At 36.1% G+C, this 22,500-nt stretch overlaps 4 protein-coding genes across 9 annotated transcripts in view; 3 read left to right on the top strand and 1 right to left on the bottom strand.

Moving 5' to 3' along the window:
- Window positions 1–8,986, top strand: part of LOC132840222 (myelin-associated glycoprotein-like) — a 14,865-nt gene extending 5,879 nt beyond the window's left edge. For 4 of the 5 annotated variants that reach the window (XM_060861729.1, XM_060861730.1, XM_060861731.1 and 1 more), the window contains 8 exons: window positions 1,052–1,405; window positions 1,778–2,071; window positions 3,964–4,224; window positions 5,291–5,551; window positions 6,003–6,272; window positions 6,366–6,459; window positions 7,432–7,582; window positions 8,609–8,986. In XM_060861729.1, coding sequence (XP_060717712.1) covers window positions 1,052–1,405; window positions 1,778–2,071; window positions 3,964–4,224; window positions 5,291–5,551; window positions 6,003–6,272; window positions 6,366–6,459; window positions 7,432–7,582; window positions 8,609–8,653 — 1,730 coding nt within the window. In that variant the 3' untranslated portion in view covers window positions 8,654–8,986. The remainder of the gene's footprint in view (window positions 1–1,051; window positions 1,406–1,777; window positions 2,072–3,963; window positions 4,225–5,290; window positions 5,552–6,002; window positions 6,273–6,365; window positions 6,460–7,431; window positions 7,583–8,608) is intronic. The other variant, XM_060861732.1, reaches the window with a different exon arrangement.
- Window positions 8,987–9,162: 176 nt separating this feature from the next.
- Window positions 9,163–12,219, top strand: LOC132840225 (free fatty acid receptor 2-like). The gene is made up of 2 exons (XM_060861735.1): window positions 9,163–9,579; window positions 11,215–12,219. The coding sequence occupies exon 2, from the start codon at window positions 11,230–11,232 to the stop codon at window positions 12,199–12,201; it is 972 nt and encodes a 323-aa protein (XP_060717718.1). The 5' UTR covers window positions 9,163–9,579; window positions 11,215–11,229; the 3' UTR covers window positions 12,202–12,219.
- A 1,296-nt stretch (window positions 12,220–13,515) lies between these two features.
- On the top strand, window positions 13,516–18,056 carry si:ch211-231m23.4 (free fatty acid receptor 3). Of its 2 annotated transcripts, XM_060861734.1 has the most exons (3): window positions 13,590–13,624; window positions 15,929–16,000; window positions 16,342–18,056. In XM_060861734.1, exon 3 carries the CDS (start codon window positions 16,360–16,362, stop codon window positions 17,365–17,367), a length of 1,008 nt encoding a protein of 335 aa, XP_060717717.1. In that variant the 5' UTR covers window positions 13,590–13,624; window positions 15,929–16,000; window positions 16,342–16,359; the 3' UTR covers window positions 17,368–18,056. The 2 variants fall into 2 exon arrangements, with proteins under 2 accessions (XP_060717716.1, XP_060717717.1); XM_060861733.1 differs by lacking the exon at window positions 15,929–16,000 and having other exon boundaries at window positions 13,516–13,624.
- Window positions 18,057–18,205: 149 nt separating this feature from the next.
- Window positions 18,206–22,480, bottom strand: lim2.5 (lens intrinsic membrane protein 2.5). The gene is made up of 5 exons (XM_060861857.1): window positions 22,392–22,480; window positions 20,648–20,842; window positions 19,379–19,528; window positions 18,631–18,765; window positions 18,206–18,541 (listed from the first exon to the last, which is right to left on the bottom strand). The coding sequence occupies exons 2-5, from the start codon at window positions 20,820–20,822 to the stop codon at window positions 18,480–18,482; spliced, it is 522 nt and encodes a 173-aa protein (XP_060717840.1). The 5' UTR covers window positions 20,823–20,842; window positions 22,392–22,480; the 3' UTR covers window positions 18,206–18,479.
- Window positions 22,481–22,500: the final 20 nt, after the last annotated feature.

The following is a 22,500-nucleotide window of genomic DNA, read 5'->3' as shown; positions in this document are numbered from 1 at the left end:
TAAAAAATATAATATATTATTGTAAGATATATAATATATTAATATAACTTTCATTTAATAATAATAATAATAATAATAATAATAATAATTACTATCATTGTTATTATTTTTTCAATATTTCTAGAATCCCAGTTAAAAAAATGGAAAAGTTCCATGGGGTGAATACTTTTTCACTACATTTCTGTTAATTAAACATGAATAAACATCATCTGGGAATTTGAAGAGTGGACCTTAATGACGTTAAACTCAGATCCCAGAACTCAGAAAAGTTAAATAGAATTCAGTTCTTAAGGACTTCGTTCACATTACTTGTAATAATTGGGACCATCTTTAAACAAATTAATGAGCTTTTAATGAATGATACTGCGGACAGAAATAGCCGTGTCTTCTGATACTTGTTCCGATCTGTTCTGAAATTTTTAGTTTTATATTAAGAAAAAGTCTAAAAAGCAGTAGTAAACATCTGATTCCTGCTCTTTTCATGTTCTCGATATGCTTTAAATAAAATGACAGCTGATTTTATTTGCCCTATATGCTGGTATCTCATTATAGCTTTAGATTATTTTCGAAACACCAGTGCTCTGGTAGTGCTGGTTTGTACAACCATTTCTAATCTACAATGAGAAAAATAAAATGGATGTAATGCCTTTGTTGCACTGTTGGTTAAAATAAAACATTTAACGTTTTCGGAAAAGAAGAAATTCTGCTTTTAAATCCACATGAAATCTCTAGACAATTTAAACAATTCAGGTGAAACAAAGTTATTTTTAATACAGGCTGTAAAAAAAAAAGTTTCTGAGTAAACTCTAGAGATTGTTGTGCGAGAAAATCCCAGGAAATCACCTGCTATAGAAATACTCACATCTGTGAACATTACTTCAAGCTGCTGAATTGAATTTGCATAATTTTCTAATAGCTGTGATATAAAAGCTTCTATTCTATATCCAGAGTATGATGTCATGTCATATCTCCTATTTTATCACATGTTCAGAAATCCTGCAAATGTTTAATCTTAACAAGAAGAAACAAACGCTCTTTCTTCTCTCCTCAGTTTCTCTGTTAGGTCACGTGTGTCATTGCTGGGAAGCGAATGTACCCAAAACAGTCACAGCCGTCAGGGACAGCTGCGTGTTAGTGCCATGCAACACGTTCCCTTACAGTAAAGTCATCTGGTATAAGTATAAATCCGTAGGCTACCCAGTTGTGTACTCCAATGAACAGAGTGGCATAATGGATCAATTTAAAGGAAGAACATCAGTCCCGGGAGATGCCGAAAATGGAAACTGCACTTTAAGGATAAACAACGTCCAGACTGAAGACAGCGAAGTGGATCTGTACGTGTGGGTCTGGAAACGTGATGGAAGTGACAGTGGATTTGAATACCATACCACTAAAATAAACATTTGTGAGTATTGACATAAAATACTATATACCTAGAGGATATAAACAGAAGTAGTGACATGGTGGTACACAATGGTGGTATATAAAATTATATATTTATTTCATTTATTATTTAAAAAGCATACATTTGGTTGCCATTGAGCTTAAGAAGTTTAACATTTTCTGTGGTGTTTTGAGGTAAAATCAAAATTTTCCTAATGTTTCAAGACATTTTGGACGACATTTTAAGACATTTTGTCCTCCTAATTTAAGAAAAAAACGATAATAATACAGTCTAAAGCCTTGAACACAACATTGTGATCCAGATATTTCATCAGGTCTCCTGTGTGAGTTTTCTGCTGTGAAGTCTTCTTAGCCATCTATTCTTTTCTCCCAGTGAATCCCACAGATCCTGTTATAACTGCAGAAAGTGAGCAGGTGGAGGGAAAGGCTTTCACTGCAAAGTGTGAATTCCGCACTTCCTGCCCCACACCACCGCAGATGTTCTGGAAAGGTTTGGATTACATTTCTAATAAATTGATCCACACGCAGAACGGTGAGACGTTATGGGTCACCAAGATCACCGGTACGTTCACTGTAACTCGCAAGAACCAGGGAGCACGACTCAGCTGCACCGCCAAGCTCAAAGAGCAGGAGTTTCAAAGTACTTCAGTCACGCTTGAGGTCTTGTGTAAGTAAAGATAAAAGATTTCACATTCGTTATCAACTTCTGAGAAGTTCTAAGGGATGATGACTAATTTATTGAATATTAGTTTAGAATTCTTATACGTATGCTATAATATATATATATATATATATATATATATATATATATATATATATATATATATATATATATATTAGATTAGAATAGATTAGATTAGATTCAACTTTATATTTTATGAAATAGCAGCAAGTGCAGGATATACAGTTTTTTTTTACAGGATTTAAATAAGTTAAATAGTGTGTGTACTATGAACATAATATACAGATTTACAGAAGGATATGTGCTTTAACAAAATATATGGCTATTACTATACACAGTAATTTACAGATATGTATGTTCTATGAATATAATATACAGATGAATATATATGTGCTATGAATATAATACACAGATGTCTATTACTATAAACTAAAATTTACAGAAGGGTATGTGCTATAAACAATATATTGTTATTACTATGACCGAAATATACAGGGGGATAAAAGATATATATATATATATATATATATATATATATATATATCAAAGTATATGCTGTATCTGGGAAAGAGCGAGATAATATTCATAAACCAGTCCAAAGAATTGTTGCATATGTCAAATTTAATCAAATATTGAGTTGTCAAGTCAAAACAACATAATATCATACATAAAACTTTTCCATTTTGTTGTAGAACTAATTATATTAATTATATTATATATTATATTTATGTAATAAAATTATACGTTATATTATAATATTGATGAAGCAAAACAAAGTTACAAATTAAAATTACACTAAAAATAAAGTCTATAAATTTAAGGACTGAATTGCCTTATATGAATAAAAATAAGGCTGCACTTATAAACATACTATATATTTGTTGGTCTATCACATAAAATCCTAGTTTGTGGTTGTAAAGAGTCAAAATGTGAAAAAGCTGGTATGAATACTTTTGCAAGGCACTGTATATATATATATATATATATATATATATATATATATATATATATATATATATATATATATATATATATATATATATACTGTATATATATATATATATATATATATATATATATATATATATATATATATATATATATTTTTTTTTTTTTATTTTAATTAGGATTTTATGTGATAGACCAACACAAAGTGGCACATATTTGTGAAGTGGAGGAAAATGATAAATGGTGTCCAAATAAATATCTGAAAAGTGTGGCATAATTATCTGAAAAGTGGGTATGAAAAGTGGGACTTTTGCAAGGCGCACACACACACACATATATACTGTATGTCAGATGCTTCTACGGTTGTGAAAATAAATTACACAGGAAACAGAACTGCAGTCGATACACCACAAAGATACACCACAAAGGAAGTAGCCTTTTCATTATTGTGAAGAGAGACATGTCTGTTTACTGCATCACCTCTACAGATACGATCGAATCAGCTAACGCTAATGTCCGCCGCAAGTCGTGTTGATGCTGTTCGATTTCTTTAAACCACACGGCGTGTCACAGAGAGCAGCAACGTTCTAACATGGCATTGTGTCTCTGTGTATTTATCCAGTCTCTACGTTAATCTCGATTCTGATTATTCAGAATATTTTATTACTATAGTATCAGCCATCTTACAAGGATTTGTAATTGTTGATATGGTAAAAGAGACTCTTAGGATTTAACAAAGAAGTCTTCAGTGTCAGCGCTTCGTAATTTTATTAATTACGTATGTTACAGACATGTTTAGATGGTACAGTTGAAGTTAATTCTAAACCTGGAAAAAATTTGGCACTTTTTAGAAAAGTTTCCCAGATGTTTTATATGATATATAAATATCTGTATTTATAAAAATGTTTTATATTATACTATCTCATCAGATGCCCCGACGGATGTGAGAGTAGATTTCACAGGAAAGAACATTGTGGTCGAAGGTCACAGTATCTCGCTTGCATGTACCAGCGATTGCAGGCCTTCAACCATAGACTACGAGTGGGTCGTCAACCAGGACAGCACCACAAAGCGCTACAAAGGAAGCACTGTTGTCCTGCAAGATGTTATGAGAAACACATATGTTTCCTGTATCGCCATTAACGCCATAGGACGCGGTGAATCAAAGAAGCTACCGCTCACTGTCCACTGTAAGTCGTCTTGATATTCAAGTGTCTAGTGGAAAATATCTGCATTAATTGATGCTCCAGCATAAAAGTAGTGATGGATGTGAAATTGCTTCTCTAGTCCTCACGGCTCATCTATTCAGTCGCTGTGGCGTTTAATCTGCTGTTGATATGCTGACGTTTTCTGTCGCTCGTGTAGGATTTAGGGAAGGAGTCTCCAGTGTCAGCGCTTTGTTGATGTTTGGCAAAACTATGCCAAACATGGAAAGATGGATTTATTGGATATCTGATAAGAAAGAAAAGAGTGAACTCTGTGTTAGATACTGCGTCAAGTTCACTGCCTTCTCAGGCTCATGTGAGGACATGTTGAGTTTGCAAATTTGCTCTTTAGCACAAAAGAACAAAAACATTAACTGGTTACTTTAGTTACTTGACACAGTTTCAATTAGGAAACAGTGACTCAAAGTCTATATTCAGCTCCTTTTGCTTCTGCTAGCTCTGTTCAGCATGCACAACTGAGGCGTCTGTGTGCAGCTGGAAATCCAGAGCTAGTAATTAATTTTCTCCACAGTGAAAAAGCCTTGGCGACGAAAGGGGTAGGAGGAAACAGCTAGAGTGGTTTGAGCTTAAAAAAACAATGCTAACACAAATAAGCCCTCTTGGTGAGCACAACCCTGGTGAGCAGAAAAGCATCTCAGAATACAGAAGATGGCGAGGTTAATAAGGTACAAGAGAGAGCGGTTGTTCGCATACAGGAGTAGAAACACAATTGTTGATATGGTAAAAGAGACTCGGGATTTAACAAAGGAGTCTTCAGTGTCAGTGCTTCGTAATTTTATAAGAATAAAAATGCTTCTGATTTTCTTTGCTAAGCTGTGCCAATAAACACAAGCCCTCTCTACTCGATTTAACTCCCGTTTAATTATGTTACTGACATGTTTAGATGGTACAACTGAAGTCAATTCTAAACTTAAAAAATGTGGTGCTTTCTGGAAAGGTTTCCCAGCTGTTTTATATGATATATAAATATCTGTATTAAAATAAAATAAAAATTAAAATTAAAATATTTCCTATTATACTATCTCATCAGATGCCCCGACGGATGTGAGAGTAGATTTCACAGGAAAGAACATTGTGGTCGAAGGTCACAGTATCTCGCTTGCATGTACCAGCGATTGCAGGCCTTCACCCACAGACTACGAGTGGGTCATCAACCAGAACAGCACCACAAAGCGCTACAAAGGAAGCACTGTTGTCCTGCAAGATGTTATGAGAAACACATATGTTTCCTGTATCGCCATTAACGCCATAGGACGCGGTGAATCAAAGAAGCTACCGCTCACTGTCCACTGTAAGTCGCCTTGATGTTGAAGTCTCTAGTTGAAATAGCTGTATTAGTGGGCGTTCCAGCGTAAAAGTAGTGTTGGATGTAAAATTCTGCTCGTCTATTCAGTCGCTGTGGCGTTTAATCTGCTGTTGATATGCTGAAGATTTCTGTCACTCATGTAGTGCTTCTCTGCTCACCACTGGTGTAACACGTGGTTATTTGACCACTATTAATCACCATCATTGAATTGTTTATGCAATATTTATCTTTGGCTTCCTTCTGCATGACCTAGAGAAACTTCTTTAAAACTCTAGACAAACTGCTTAGGCAGTGCTTCAAAATATACTTCCACTTTTCTTCTCAGAATTTAAACTCATATATTTAGCTGCAGTCTAACTGCTGAGTTGGCATGTTTATTTAACTGAATGCGTTCCTCAAACATTCTTCAATCCTTTTCTCCCCACTGACATCTCAGACCCTCCATCCATCTTGCCGGGTTCGTTTTGCTCCACGTCGAACAGACTACTAAAGTGTGTGTGTCAAGCTGTGGCCAAGCCAGACGCTGAGATCTCTTGGACCATAGATGGCAGCAGTACACTTTCTCCAGCCTTAAACACCACGACCCTGCACACTGATAGCGTGACGGTGTCGGAGTTGACCGGACAGTGGGACAGTGGGGGCAATATCACCTGCACAGCAACAAACATCGCAGGGAGCAAAGTTCACCAAATACAACTCCACGAATGTACGAAGTCTGATGTGGTTTGAAATCAAACACAATTGATGTCACATAGACAAATGAAGTGTTTGTTAATAAGTTTATTTCCTGTGCTTTAAGGGGTTGATTCATTAGCGCTGGTGGCTGGGGTTGGGGCAGCCTGTGCGTGTGGCATCGTAGGACTTGTGACAGTGATCATGATTTGTATAAAGAGGTAACGTTTTGTATATTTGAAAAAAAAAATATTCGGTTATCTTGATCTGATTAAAGCATTGAAAGGGAATTTGACTTTGAGTACTTAGACAATCAACATTGCAGGGCTTTAAATTCATTTATGGAAAAATGTATGTGAATAGTTTTGTAAGATGGCTTTTATATAAACAGTACAGAAAATGGAAGGATGGATGAAGGATGGATAAATGGATGTATCATATTTTGGATGGATGGATGGATGGATGGATGGATCAATGGTTGGATGGATGGATGAATGGATGGATAGATATTTGGTTAGATGGATGGATGGATGGACGGCTGAATGTATTGATGGTTGGTTGGATGGGTGGATGGATGGATGGATGGATGATTGTTTGAATGGATGGATGGATGGATGGATGGAAAGATGGATGAAGGATAGTTTAACAGATGGATGGATGAATGGATGGATGGATGAAAGGATGGATAAATGGATGAATGGATGGATGGATGATGGCTGAATAGATGGATGGATGGTTGGTTTTCTGATTCTGACTTCTCATTCTTTAAATAAACATTTTAAGTGTATGAAATAAACATTTTAATTCAAACATCATTTCTATATTGGATTAATTTTTATTTTTATTTTTTTTATTTTATTTGCATTTATGCATATTTAATTAACTGATTAACTGATATACAAGAAGAATATCAGTAAATAATTAAGTAGCAAAGAGGAGCAGTATTTTATTTTTTTTTATTCTGATTTATAAATACTCAATTCACACAGAGTCTTACAGAATTCACACCTCAAATTGAATCAGAACTTAAATAAGTAAATGTTGACACTATCTGATATTTTAGATTAACCGCATCATATGTATAAGAAAAAACAGGGTCATAATTACTGAATTATTGAAATTTGCATTTTGGAAGGAAACTGGAAATGAATAAACATCAGAGATCTCTAATGAGTGTGACTTTGTGTATTTAGACGCCGAGCAGAGCCACCTGCAGACCTCATCGCTGTCCAGACTGTGAGGTCTGCTAAAAGAAGCAATAACTACAGGCTAAGTTTAGATGAAGACCTGTATGTGAACACAGCGCAGGCTGAAAAGGAGTGTAAAGAACAGGTGACATCACAGGTTACATGTAATAATAATAATAATCAAATTAATAAAAAAAATAAATAAATAATAATAATAATAATAGGGGCACGGTGGCTTAGTGGTTAGCACGTTCGCCTCACACCTCCAGGGTCGGGGTTCGATTCCCGCCTCCACCTTGTGTGTGTGGAGTTTGCATGTTCTCCCCGTGCCTCGGGGGTTTCCTCCGGGTACTCTGGTTTCCTCCCCTGGTCCAAAGACATGCATGGTAGGTTGATAGGCATCTCTGGAAAAAAAATTGTCCCTAGTGTGTGATTGTGTGAATGAATGAGTGTATGTGTGTGTGTGCGCCCTGTGATGGGTTGGCACTCCGTCCAGGGTGTATCCTGCCTTGATGCCCGATGGCGCCTGAGATAGGCACAGGCTCCCCGTGACCCGAGGTAGTTCGGATAAGCGGTAGAAGATGAATGAATGAATGAATGAATAATAATAATAATAATAATAATAATAATAATAATAATAATAATAATAGATGGTAACTAAGGTTTCTATACGAACCACCTTTCATTTGCCAGAATCTTCTAATCAGGTATTTAATCATCTTTACATGATTCTACCAGTTCTCATCAAACGTATGCCTTCTTTTCCCTTTAATAAAGTAGTAGATGTTGCTTTTTTTTTCTAAGGGGTTACTGCACAAAATCACCTATTATCCACCATGCAGATGGATTTTCGTGATTGGCTCTGCCAGCAAGCAGCTCCCGACCCCACAGAAATACTCTATTTTAACACAAAATGCTAGAAAAGCTCATTTTCCTGTCTCTTTCTTTGGTTTAACAATTAAATTCTTTATCACTATTTTATAAAATGGTAAATCACAAGTTTACCATTTAAATCATAAAAAATATCAATAAGGCAATACTGTGAATATCCTTAATTGTACTTTATTAGCACAACCCTTTATGCATTAACTGGTTTTAGTCACTAAAACACACATTTATGTCTTTTATCTGAAATGAAATTTTACTGAAATAACAACAATTCTGTTGTTTCTTTGTTTGATAGGATGCAGAGTCTTGTATCTATGCGAATTATGACAAAGGGCCCTGAATCAAGAGGAATCGAGATGGCGACGCATTTAACGTGGAAGAAAGTTTTGTGCATTGATGTGACGGTCATTTAAACATTTCTGCTCTGATTAATAATTATGCTTCATTCTGTCCAATCTGTACAGATAGATAGATAGATAGATAGATAGATAGATAGATAGATAGATAGATAGATAGATAGATAGATAAGCACATACTTTATTTATTAATAAATCATAAATATGCAGGACTTTCTTTATTAATTCATTTTCAGATTTGTAGTTTTGATTACGTACCTATTTTTATATACAAAGGATTGCTTAAATTATGTATTTTTTGTTTTAAAATAAATATGAAGGAAAAAACATCTTATCTGTGTTATTTGAATGACGGAAAAGGAATTAAAACAAGGATAAAGAAAATGAAAACAAGGTTAAAGCTATAAAGGAGATCTTTTGGTTAAGAGCGTTTAGAGTGGCGTAAACTCACAAAGCCGGAACGGTTTAGATTAGCAGCTTTTCCTTGTTTAATCTAATATGTAGCTCCTTATATAAACAGGCATCACAAGGTCAGAGACGATTATAAAATAGTGGCTGCTCTACGCATACTCCAATACAAACAGATGGCCCTGCCTTGTCATAAACTCACCCAAGGTTTACAAGCCACATTTATTTGTGTTCATTAGTTAGACAGAAGGAAATAGTGCATTAGATCTTCGGAGGATTTACCAAGAAGCAGTTCAGACTGAGGGTTTGTAAAGCTGCAAACAAGGATGTAAAAGAATCTAGTGAAATATTAGTTTGCTAATAAAATATTTAAATTCTACTCAAGCAAGTGCAATGGATTTGGGTTACAATGCAGTTATTTGAGGAATTTGGACCAATTTGGGAGCAACGGAGGTGAAAAGATAAAGATTCATCTGTATCATTTCATATATCTGGCTTTAATGTAAGTAGTCTCTCTCTCTCTCTCTCTCTCTCTCTCTCTCTCTCTCTCTCTCTCTCTCTCTCTCTCTTTTTTACTATTAAGGTTTAAGTCTTTATTGCTGCAATTGTTTTCAGTATTGTTTAGTATTAGTAAAATTGTATATTAGTAAAATGTAATAAAATATTCAATTTATGGATCAAGCTGAAATGATGTTATTTATGTCGGCCTATTCGAACCATTTCTACAAAACACACACAAAACATAGCAGCACCAATAAAGAATTGCTAATGTAAACACTGATTTAATAATGATTGTAAATGTTAAGTGAAATACTGTCTAATATTTGGGTCTAAATGTGATTCATTTAGTTGTATATATGTAAAAAAAAAAAAAAAAAAGTTATGCAATAAAGCAAAGATTTAGTTTTAACATAGATAAATATATTGGGCACGTCTGCATGTTTAGCTTGGCTTCTCTGACTCTTCGGTGACTTAAAACAAGATTAGAATAAACAAAAAATACATTTTTCCATAATTAATTACCGCAATATCTGGAGATGTCAAAAAGAAATTAATGAACTGATCCTGAAATGAAAAGAGACAGTGCTGTTATATCTCCTCAAATATTTGATAATGGAAGAAACAGCGTAGAAAAGATAAGTAAGCATACACTTTAAAAAATAAATAAATAAATAAATAAATAAATAAATAAATAAATAAAACATACACACGGACTGTTCCATGACTTCTTAGGTTGGTTTGAGTTCATTTGTTTGGGTTTTTTTCTGATTGTGGGAGAGGATGTAAAATCAGTCTGATCACATGACAGTAAAAGAATATGTTTCAAAAGGATTTCTGTAAATATAACAAATTAATAAAATAATAAAATATTTATTGTCAAAGGTCAGACATAAAATGAATAGAATTTGTTAAAGAAAATATTTAACATTATATATAATGTATAATAAAGCATATTGTGTTACAACTTGGAAATGAAATGGACATACCTGTATTTTTTTTACTACACAAAATTGCACATGATATTAAAGTGAAAGGAAAGTATTAGTATAGTTTGCCAACTTATTTACAATTTTTAATTTTATTTAGAATGTTTTATTTTTTTTTGATTATTTAGCCTATTTATTTAGATGAATGCGTCAAGTGTCATGTGATCACAATATAAATATGCCTGTTCCTGGAAGTTTGTTAAACAACATACTCGAACATGATCAACTTTGAAAAGCCAAACAACACCATTAAACACATTATTAAAATGACTTTCACTTACTTTTGTCGTCTCTTTTCATCGTTGACCTTTTGTAGAACACTCTCCTCCAGGCAGTGGCGCCGTTGTGCTCTATTCTATTCTTTTTCAGTGCAGGGTTCATTGGTTGGGAGATTTATTCTGACTTGTCCCTGAACTTTGTCCTGGAATAGTTTTGATATCTGTTTGGTCTTCAGGATGCTGTTTTCTTTAGTCATGTTCTCTAAGAGACCTTTCAGGAACAGGTGTATTTACATTGAGGGCTTAAGAATACTTATGCAAGGCGCTGTAGCTTTTAACTCACCCTCTGTCTCAACTGTGCTTTCATTTGAGTAACCCAAGGCTGGGTTCTGAATATGTGATTATTAACAAAAATTATTCTCCTTTGTTTAGAACTTTGTCAGAGCTATGGTATCAGGGGAAGTGATCCTGTCAGTCTACATCCTTACCTTCTTGATTGGCCTGCCGGCAAACGCGCTCGCTTTGTACGCCTTTGTCAAGAAGCTCCGTGACAAACCCAGACCCACTGACTTCCTCCTGCTCAACCTGACCATATCGGACCTTCTTTTTCTGCTCTTCCTGCCATTCAAGATGTACGAGGCTGCATCTGAAATGCGCTGGCTCCTCCCTGGTTACCTGTGTCCTCTCACTACCTTCATATTCTTCTCTACCATCTACACCAGCTCGCTGCTGCTGATGGCTGTTAGTGTTGACCGCTACTTATGTGTGGCGTTCCCGGTCAAGTATAAGATCCACCAGAAGCCTATATATGGAGTCATCTGCAGCATCTTTGTCTGGATCACTACATCAACCCATCTGTGCTTTGTATACATTGTGGATCACCTGACTGGGGTAGACAGTCAGGGCCACGACTGCTACAACAACTTTACTCAATCCCAGCTGGATGTAGTATTGCCCATGCGCCTGGAGCTATGTCTCGTTCTATACTTCCTTCCGCTCATTGTTTGCACCTTCTGCTACGCAAGATTCATCCACATACTCAGGCACACAGCCAGCCTCAATGAAGGGAAGCGACGGAGGGCTGTTGGCATGGCCATGGGCACGTTGCTAGTCTTTGTGGTCTGCTTCCTTCCCTACAATTCCTCTCACATCCTGGGCTACATCATCAAGGACAACGTGAGCTGGAGATCTGATGCTTTGCTTCTCACCACCGTCAATACAGTCTTCGATCCCATCACTTTTTATTTTTCCTCAGCTGCCTTTCAGGGAAATCTGAAAGGACTCCTAAGACCTAGGACTAAGACCGCTTACACTGGCAATGGGATAGAAAATGTCTGCACTAAACAGAATCGAGTGAGACAAGGCAACCAGACTGAAAATATACAAGAAAATGATGCTGGTGAATTGCAATGTCCATAAAGAGTTGGATCTTCTGAAAACCTCAGTACTGAAGGGGGTCTTGCAAGACCGTTACAGTTGGTAGACAGAATAGCAGAATCCACATGAATAGGTATCTTTAATTTGGTAACATAATTAGTTTGAGGTCCAGTTTTAAGTCCAGTGTTGCAAAATAATTGGTTTCAAATTTGGTCATCAGTGGCATTAAAGAAATAACCATAAACAGTACCTCCAATTTTAGTATCTATCTTTTTTCTATCATTTCTATCATCTAGGTGGAATATGTGTCAATCTAGCCACTTCCAGTTTCATGGGTCTCACAAAGCTGTAATTTATATCAATCTGCAATTTAATTAATTTAATTTTATTGAACTTGGCTTAGTCGGAAGCCAGAGCATGTCTTCAGCACTTCAAACTATAATGTTTGTTTCTAACTGCATCAATCTTTTATTGGAGTCAATAAATCCATTGTTTGTCATCTAAGGTCATACAGGAGCCAAGAAGACTATTTTATAACCCTCAGCCATTATCAACACCAAGCCGAAAACATCTTTCACTGGCTCCACAATCGCACAATCTAAACGTCATGTTCAAGACTGTGACTGTCTCTTTGTCAGCTCTAAGTAACATCCTATCCTCAGTTGCGGTCTGTGAACACAGATGAAGAGACAAAAAAAATGCTTTTAGCTGCACGTTCTCACAAATGAGGTTTAAAGTGGCTGTTAAGAAATGGTGTGACCAAAGCTTAGCTTTTTATTGCGTTATTTAAACTCTCTCTCTCTCTCTCTCTCTCTCTCTCTCTCTCTCTCTCTTTTTTACTAACATTGTTATTGTCTTTAAATATTTACTGCAATTGTGAAGGAACATGGAATGAAAATACGTCATTATGCAAAAAAGGCCTGCATAAAACCCATAAACTCCGCAAACCAAATAAAACCAAAGCAAAACTAATCATCATTTCTTCATGTACTGTAAAATAACGGCTGTCCTTGAGTAAACTCAAAAGCCTTAGTTTCTCCACATTAAAGCAACATGTAGAAAATAAATATCGTGTGGTATTTTATCAGTATGGTTTGTACTCGCATGAAGTTTTGTTGTGTTACAGAACTATATACAGTAGATACATTAAGCTTCTGCAGGAAAGGCTTAATGTGTGTACACTGAAACACGGAAATAAAAAAAAAAAAACATCAACGTTTTGCACTCACAGCTCTCAGTTACATCTAATTCAAGCCAGTCAAGGGGTGTAACGTTTCCCAACTGACATCACGCAATCAAATTTGCTTAGACCTCCTGAATTTTTTGAAGTCTGAAGGTTTTATTCATTGCAAGCCTATTACCCAAGTGCAGTTAGCCCTATATGCTTAGTTTCCAACATACGGATTGCTTTCGCTTTCAATAAGAAGCAAGAAGACTAACTTAAGGAGCACATTACTGTCATCGGGTAAGTTTTTTTTTTTTGGTATAATACTTCCTAGAATTGTATCTAGGTACAGAAGCAAGATCAACTATTCAGTGATGTAATCTAGTTAATGTTAAATTTTAAAGAATAATCAATCAAATCCCATATTCAAAATAATGCTTTATCCATAAGTTAGAATAACAATTTAATTCAACTGAATGTGTTTAATCCAAAAACAAGCCAGACATACAAATACTTATTAAATTGGACTTTATAAAAAGCTCCATGGTGCCAATAAAAAGCCAATATATTTTGAATAAAAATGAACAGTTGGATTACATTTGGAAGGAGTGAGCAAAATTTATTTTATAATTAAAGGGGTCTCTGGCAGCAAAAACTTAAAAACTTATAGATATTCATATGAATATTATATAAATCTTCAGTATGTTTAATCGTGTAGTTTTTCTAAAACTTATTTTAAAATGACTGTTAAGGTCATACTGAAAAATCATAAACACAAATTATTAACAGAGGAAATAAAAATAGCTTTGGTCACCATTGTTCATGGGTGTTTGTATGTGTACTGTGAAGCTCTGTATTTGAATTGTGGTCATACATATCCAACCAAAGAGACATCAAGGAAGTTAATGAGTTAATATTTGAGCTGATCTGGTTGTAGCTGGATGCGGCAGACGTAGTTTGACTAGAAGGAGCTGATTCTATGATAATTAAAAGTTTTGTGAGTAATAAAACAGGAATTAATTGATGTTACATAAATGAATAGATTTTTAATGTATACATTAACAGTTACAAGAGCACTAAACATTCAGCTAAGTAGAATTTCTTGTCTGTATAAAATACAAAAATGACTAATCTATAAGGTCATCAGAATGATTCACATCTACACGGTTCCTCCCAAAGTTGGTTCCTTTTATTTTATTTCTTTATTTTTTTCTTATTATTAAATATTATTAAAGATTATTCAGTCATACTGAAACATCACAAATACAAATTATTAACAGAGGAAATAAAAATAGCTTTGGTCACCATTGTTCGTGGGTGTTTGTATGTGTACTGTGAAGCTTTGTATTTGAATTGTGGTCATACATATCCAACCAAAGAGACATCAAGGAAGTTAATGAGTTAATATTTGAGCTGATCGGGTTGTAGCTGGATGCAGCAGATGTAGTTTGACTAGAAGCAGCTGATTCTATGATAATAAAACAGTTTCATTTCTCTGCACATGATGCATTAGATAACACGGTTATGCAGCTAAAATATTTATGCTTAAATAACTCAGGAAATCCAGAATTAAACTGTGTTAATATAGTTTTTATCCTGTGTGCTGTACTAAGTCTAGAGTCTATAAGTAAATATTAATATATATTTATTTATAGTATATATTTACTTACTACAGTAGTAGTCATCTGGATATTGTCCAACCTTGCAGCAAAGTCAAGACCTACAGTAACATATTATGCAGGATATGCAATAACCATTATGGTCACACATACAGCGTTCCATCACGCGCTGACAAACAATGTGGTTGTTTTGAAGTTTGTAGAACCACAGTTTCATATTTAGCTTATAGTTTCACACCTCCTAACCACCGGGGCTTCATAAGAATCATCTGGATAACTCATGCCAAAATGTTATAGATAAATATCTTGATAGTTGATTGCAAACCAAGAATAACCAATTAAACAAGTGGAATCAAGTGCATTGCTCACCAGGCTTTCGCTGGATAAGATAGAAGTAATGCCCAAGAGAAGGAAACAATCCTTTCAGTAGTGCCTGGTCATGTCTATGGGCCTGTATCATTTCTCTGTAGCAGAATAGTTGATCATATGATCACTATCCTTTCTTAAAGGTACTATAGGGCGCCTTTTAGGCACAACCTGTAATACTCCGCAGGCTACCATGGTCAATTAACTGATTTGGGTGATGTAACCTTGGGCAGGAATCCTGAGTTCTTCCAACTGGTCACTCCATAGTCATTTGGCCACTAATTCATGAAACCCTTGCAGAGCAAGGACTTCTCCCAGGCTCCAGAATTCACACCAGCATCATATGTAATCTGGTAAAGTAGGGCCCCAAACCTTTAAAATCCATTCCATCAGTGATAATGTACAGTAAGTGTGCTACAATTGTTCAATGTATACTTTTAAAAAATGTATTTTGAGAACATTTCAGGAGGTGCATATTTCCTGTAGGATACGTCCCACCTAAATGAATAAAAGGCCTGTGTATTCTGTGTATTCTGTGTATATCCTGGACTGCTTAGTCACACTAATGAGCTGGCAATTCACTTGAGGTGCCAAATTTGTCCTGACTGTGTCTCTTTAGTACAGCACTACTGCCAAGTGTTCAGGGTCAACTATTATTCTGCTTCAGAGACTGATTCTGCAGATACTAAAGGTATTTTCACCTTCTTACAGTATGTTTGAACCATGCTTCCTTACACAAGATATATTTTAATCACATCAATGATACATTATATATAATATATTTTCAGACTAAGAACTGCAATATAAAGGTTTTAAAAATAAAAAGACTTTAGAAATGTCTTTAGGCACTGCATGCATGGAACAACCAATAGACTTTGCTATTGGCAGTAATAATTTATTTTCTGTCTTAATGCAGATAAAAAGCAGTTATTCCGTTACATGACTGATTTATAAGTCTTTAATTGCCAAATGATGCTGACAAAAACTGCCATCCATGTGCTGCATGATATTTCTTATTCTTTTTTCCACCAGTGTCCTGCAGTTACCAATATGATAAACCACTGGGTGCTTCTCTCAGCCTACATTATAACCTTCTTAATCGGCCTACCAGCCAATATCCTGGCCATTTATGCTTTCATCAGGAAGCTTAGAAAAAAACCCACACCCACGGACGTCCTCCTGCTGAACCTGACCCTCTCCGATTTGCTCTTTTTGTTTTTCCTACCAATGAAGATGTATGAGGCAGCATCAGGCCTGCAATGGAACCTTTCCCAGACCATGTGCTCTATCATGTCATTTGTATTTTTCAGCACTATCTACACCAGCTCTCTGCTCCTGATGGCTGTCAGCATTGACCGCTACTTGGCAGTTACCTTCCCAGTGACCTACATGAAGTTTCGTAAACTTCTCTATGCCATCCTTGGCAGCATTTTTATCTGGCTGTTCAGTGGTGCACACTGCACAATTGTGTTTTTTGTCGTCCATATGGGCACAGGGAATAGCACTGAACAAATGACCACCTGCTACGAGAATTTCACCAGTGACCAGAAACGAATTGTTCTGCCAGTGCGCCTGGAGTTTTTTGTGGTTCTTTGTTTGTTGCCCCTGGTTGTATGTGTCTTCTGCTATCTCAACTGCATCTGGATCCTTTATCATAGGCCTCGCATAACAAAGGAGAAGAAGCAGCGGGCCATTGGAATGGCACTGGGCACTTTGAGTGTCTTCTTGATTTGTTTTTTGCCCTATAACATATCTCATCTGGTGGGCTTCAATACTAATGAAAGCCCACCGTGGAGGTACTACACACTGCTCCTAAGCACCTTCAACACCTGCCTGGACCCCATCATCTTCTACTTCTCCTCAAGCATTTATCGCAACACCACTAAACAGTCCCTTTTTCGAGTTTTTTCAATTCGTCGCCGTCTAGGCTTGCACACCCCTCCCAATTTAGACGATGAAGGAGATTCAAACTCTGATAAACAATTTGACCATCACAATAGTAACAACAAAAATAAAAGAGATACTTCAAGAGCTGCAATAACTTTACCTGAAACTTAAACATTCAGCTGGAAATACATGTTTTTAACAAATCCATCTGCTGTGGTGAATTCTTACAACCGAAATTGAAAAGTTTCAATTTATTGTTTGGGTGAAATGTGCACATTGCTAACCTACAGATTAAAGGTATAAACATTTATCTTTGAGTTGCTTCAGCTGTGAGCCAAGTCACTGACAACCTTTCGCATTTAGTTCAGCCTTAAATGCATTTTATGAAACTTATGTCACAAATTCTATCCGTTCTTTATTGGATTTGAACCACAGCACTGTTGAATTCTCAGAAACAATCAAAAGGTCTTGACAGTAGTTCTGACCTCAAGGTGAATCAAAGGTTTATATAATGTTGCTAGTTCTAGTATGTTATAACATCTACAGGGACTTTTATGGCAGATGCGCCACGGGTTTTCAGAAAAAGACGACTTTTATAAGACTGGATAATTAATTCACTTTGCAATTATATGCATCTCTCTCTCTCTCTCTCTCTCTCTCTCTCTCTCTCTCTCTCTCACACACACACACACACACACACACACACACACACACAGTCACATAGGTTTTGCTCAGACGCTTCTGCTGGTGATAGACAGTATTTAGATTGCTTTTTTCTAGGCAGTTTGAAGATGAATATTTAATGGAGTGCAAGAAGTCCAAATTTAATGTCTTTTTATACGCTGTTATAAGCCATTTTCCCCAGTTTTTTCATTTTTGATATGTTTACTATGCATTAAAAAAACTCAAATGCTCAAATAAACAGCCAATAAAACTATATTAATGGTCTGATGATTTATTTCAAAATACGGCCAGTTTAATTCAACCTTTGAATCTACACGCTCTAATCTTTTACTTTAACACTTAAATTTCCACTATGCTTTGATTCTCATGATCATGATAATATTGTTGAAATTTTTAATGACTTTGCACTATTTACTGATGTCTGTACTGTAAATGACTTGATTGTCTTGGAAAGAGGCTTGCTATAACCTCTTATTCTTGTACTTTCTATACACTTAATATGCATTATAATATCTCTGTTACTGCTTAGCTATATACTAACAACATCTTACAATATATTTCATTTTGGGAGTGGAATATTCTTCTTTTTTTTTATCCATCTAGCGTGATCCTGCGACTCGCCTGCACTCGTGCATCCTGTAAGCACACATGTAAAATATACCTGCAAACAAAAAAGTAAACAATAGTCACGGTGACCATCATCATGAAACTTATTACTGTTATGTTTACTTACTAATAACATTTCCCCACCTGCAAAAAAGTTCATGAGCAGAGCAACCCAACCGAGGATGTAGGACCAGGAGAAGCGCCAGTCGCCAAAGCGCCTTCCCAGGAAGTTGACCGTTACCCCCGTGTAGATCGCCATGGCCAGAAAAACGAAGAGAGCTACCCAGAAAAACAAAGATGTTAGACTTCATTCCCAGTTAGCTCTATGTGTGGGTAAATGGCGCTAAATATTTATTACACAGAAAATTGGGTTCCTCAAAGGTTTTGCTGTTCTACGTCCAGTCATTTTCTACCGCTTATCCGAACTACCTCGGGTCACGGGGAGCCTGTGCCTATCTCAGGCGTCATCAGGCATCAAGGCAGGATACACCCTGGACGGAGTGCCAACCCATCACAGGGCACACACACACACTCTCATTCACTCACACAATCACACACTACGGACAATTTTCCAGAGATGCCAATCAACCTACCATGCATGTCTTTGGACCGGGGGAGGAAACCGGAGTACCCGGAGGAAACCCCCGAGGCACGGGGAGAACATGCAAACTCCACACACACAAGGCGGAGGCGGGAATCGAACCCCCAACCCTGGAGGTGTGAGGCGAATGTGCTAACCACTAAGCCACCGTGCCCCCTATCAATTGTCAACTTACATCAATAAACAAGGAAAGTTACTCGCAACTCGCTATTCAGATCATTCAAACTAAGTGTAGTTGACACCTTCTCAACATTTTGAATGTCTTGTAAAGCAGTTTTGAAATGAACTAACTCGAAACAAAAAACATGATCCCTGCAGCAAAGGAACGACTGAATCTCTCAAATCCAGAGAAATGGGTGAAGGAAAGAATGCCGGCGATGATCCCTGCAAAGCATGACATCGACGACAGGATCATGAAGGCCCTGGTGGCGTTCCAGTATGCTGACAACAGTTGCAAAAGAGAAAAACAAAAAGAAAGATAAATTACTTATGCGATGAGAGAACATCAGAGAACTGGAGAACTTGAAACCTTTATTCGTGAAAGTTTATTTTACAAGAAATATTGAATTGAGTTCCTAATAACTTGATCATTCAGAAAAACATTAAGTACGTAAGTATGTATGATGATCAATGTAGATCAAGAATGCTTAACATTATAAGTAAATACTTTTATCCAAAAAGACTTACAATTGATGATCGTTTAAAGGCAGGGTCTCCGATTTTTGAGAAATGCTTCAGAAAACTGAGTCGGGCCGAATAATAAACAAAAATCAAAACAAAAGTCAAAACAAACATGTAGCCAATGAGCAGGAAGGGGCGGGGCTTGTCAATATGGGTGGAGAGTGTTCAGTGTGCATGTGTGACATTAGCAGAAAGCGGTTTTAACATTGACATGGAGGATAAAAACAAAGAACGAAAGCGAAGAAAGGCTTACGATAAGGTAAGAAGTAGGACGTGTTAATATAGGATCAGCTTTCCAGCACTGGAGAGAACTGAAGGAGCAGGAAGTTGGTCACATATTCACAGATTGGAGTTTCCTGAGTCAATAACTCCTGAGCTAAACGCTGTTACTACACAAATAACACCTCTTTTCTATCGTAGTAATGTAGAGACGCAGCTACACTGGGTTTTGTGTAGTAACAGCGTTTAGCTCAGGAGTTATTGACTCGGGAATCACAACTTTACTTAAGATGGCGAGGCGCTTTTTTCCTTCTCGATAGGTGAGTAACGTTGGTTTTGCTTTGTTACACAGAACTAATATATGCCTTTGTCCTTTACATGATTATGCTTGTGTGTCATTTTTGCTTGTTTGTTTATCTGCAATCGTATTGTTCTTCCCTTCAGCTATGATAAAGACACATTTCTTTCCATTATTTGCCTGGGTTACGTATGTATGTGTGGGCGGAGCTATCAATACAGGGGTGGGACCCATTTGGGTTAGGGGAGTGTTTGTTTTGGTGATTTCAAATGTCGACATTGGCTTTCAAAAATCGGAGACCCCACCTTTAACAGCGAATTTCTATAATACTTTATTAAAGATAAAACACTAGCCTGACTTACCGATGCTGTCTGTCTGCATGTAGCACTTTCCCGACATGCAGTAGCGCCACAGGCCCTGGTGAGCGAAGCTGCCTGATAGGCGATACTGCATCCAGTAATCAGTGGCTGTGGACACCACCAGGAGGATGTTGGCCACGATGGCACAAAAAAGGCCTCCTCCCATGAAGCTGTACATCCTGACTGATGCTCAACACACTACGAACACAGATCGGACAGCAGAGTTAGGAAGCAGAATGTATCTCGGTGCAACTAGTCTGGCAGACAAATGCAGCGATGTTGATCTCGCACAGATCTGCAAATGAAAATACTGTATCTATATAATGACCATCACTTAAATACAGGGTCAAAATATTACAAACAATATCAAAGTAGTAGACATTGTAATCAAAGTAATCATTCGTCTGTCATTACAAACTCCACCCACTTTCCCTTCTTTATTTGCATATTGAAGATGATAGGCTCTTCGATTTTGTGACCACATTACACGCTCTATTACTCTGTAATTAATGTATATCTGTTTTCTTAGGACAATTTCAACAGGTTCTTTGTTTACAATCCAAAGTATGCAAAAATACATATTCAAAGTGAAATGCACATTCAAAAGTATAACATTTACGATAAATTTAATAAATATAAATTTATTTTTTTTTTTTTTTTTTTTTTTTTAAATTTGAAGCATATTTAACAACTATGTATAAACATAATAGGTGGAAAAAGTGATAAATTAGAATTTGAAAATCACTAGATGTTCTAATGTTGTCTTTTAATTTACTATTTATTAATGAGATATTCATTAGAATTTAAATTGCAAAATAATTTATGATCAAATAATTTTGCAATTTAAGATCATTTTTATTTTTAGCATTAAAACTGTGTCAGAAGGGCTGAAGTTTTCATGGAGAAAATTGCAAAGATTTGGATTTCCATAAATTCCTTTATTTTGGTCTGGATTTTGACGTCAGCTTTTTGAACATCTTCATTATTTATCTGAGTTCAAAAGCAGACTGTGGCTAAGAAAAGAACTTACTTGTTATGACATTAAGTGACAAATAAGTGGAGGTTTCTGTACGAACTAGAATTAAGACTATCACACGTCACTATCACATCTTAGATTCTTGACATTTGAAATTTGACCTTTGGTAAATGTTTACTAATCAAAACCATCTAAAATTTGTCATTAAAATTCCACAGGAAGTCACACCTACTCTATTTTTAAATTTGTTTACACCTACATTCAACTTTCCTGTGGAATTAATTTGTTAACATTTATATTCACCGCATTACAGACTTTCTGGTTACAGCATCACAAACAACAAATGAAGGATCGCTTCCTTGAACTTTTTCATTGACGTAACTTCAACGAAGGATAAAACGTAAGATCTTAAAGAGTTTAGAAACTTTATTGAATATCTGTGTCTTAGCCATTCTGATCTAATGCAAAGTACCAAATGCCCTCCATTTGCACCACCAAATGATAGCAATTATATGAAAATAATCATGGCTGATGTCAATACCCGGTGCAGTAATACGGTTTGCATGGACACAGGAGTAAAAAATGGTTCTTACAGGATAATAAAAAGTTATTTGTTATTTCTGTTATAAATGACTTGAAAACTATTAGCTCTGAAACATTGTCATGATGGAAGAGTTTCATTTAGTTCGACTGGTTTGATGGCAGGATCCCTTCCGAATATAACCAAGATACATTTTCTTCTGAGAAATCAATAAATTAAATGATTCTTACCTGAGTTCTATAAAGGAAAACTCTGTTTCTTTTTTTTCACAGAGGAAGAGAGAAGAAGAAAGAAGAGATGCGATGCTTGCAGAGAGCCGAGCACCAAAGAGGATTTCCG

This window comes from Tachysurus vachellii, chromosome 25 (genome assembly GCF_030014155.1).
Source record: "Tachysurus vachellii isolate PV-2020 chromosome 25, HZAU_Pvac_v1, whole genome shotgun sequence".
NCBI lineage: Eukaryota > Metazoa > Chordata > Actinopteri > Siluriformes > Bagridae > Tachysurus > Tachysurus vachellii.
The sequence above is the reverse complement of the archived record's forward strand: the minus strand, read 5'-3'. Positions and strand labels throughout refer to the sequence as shown.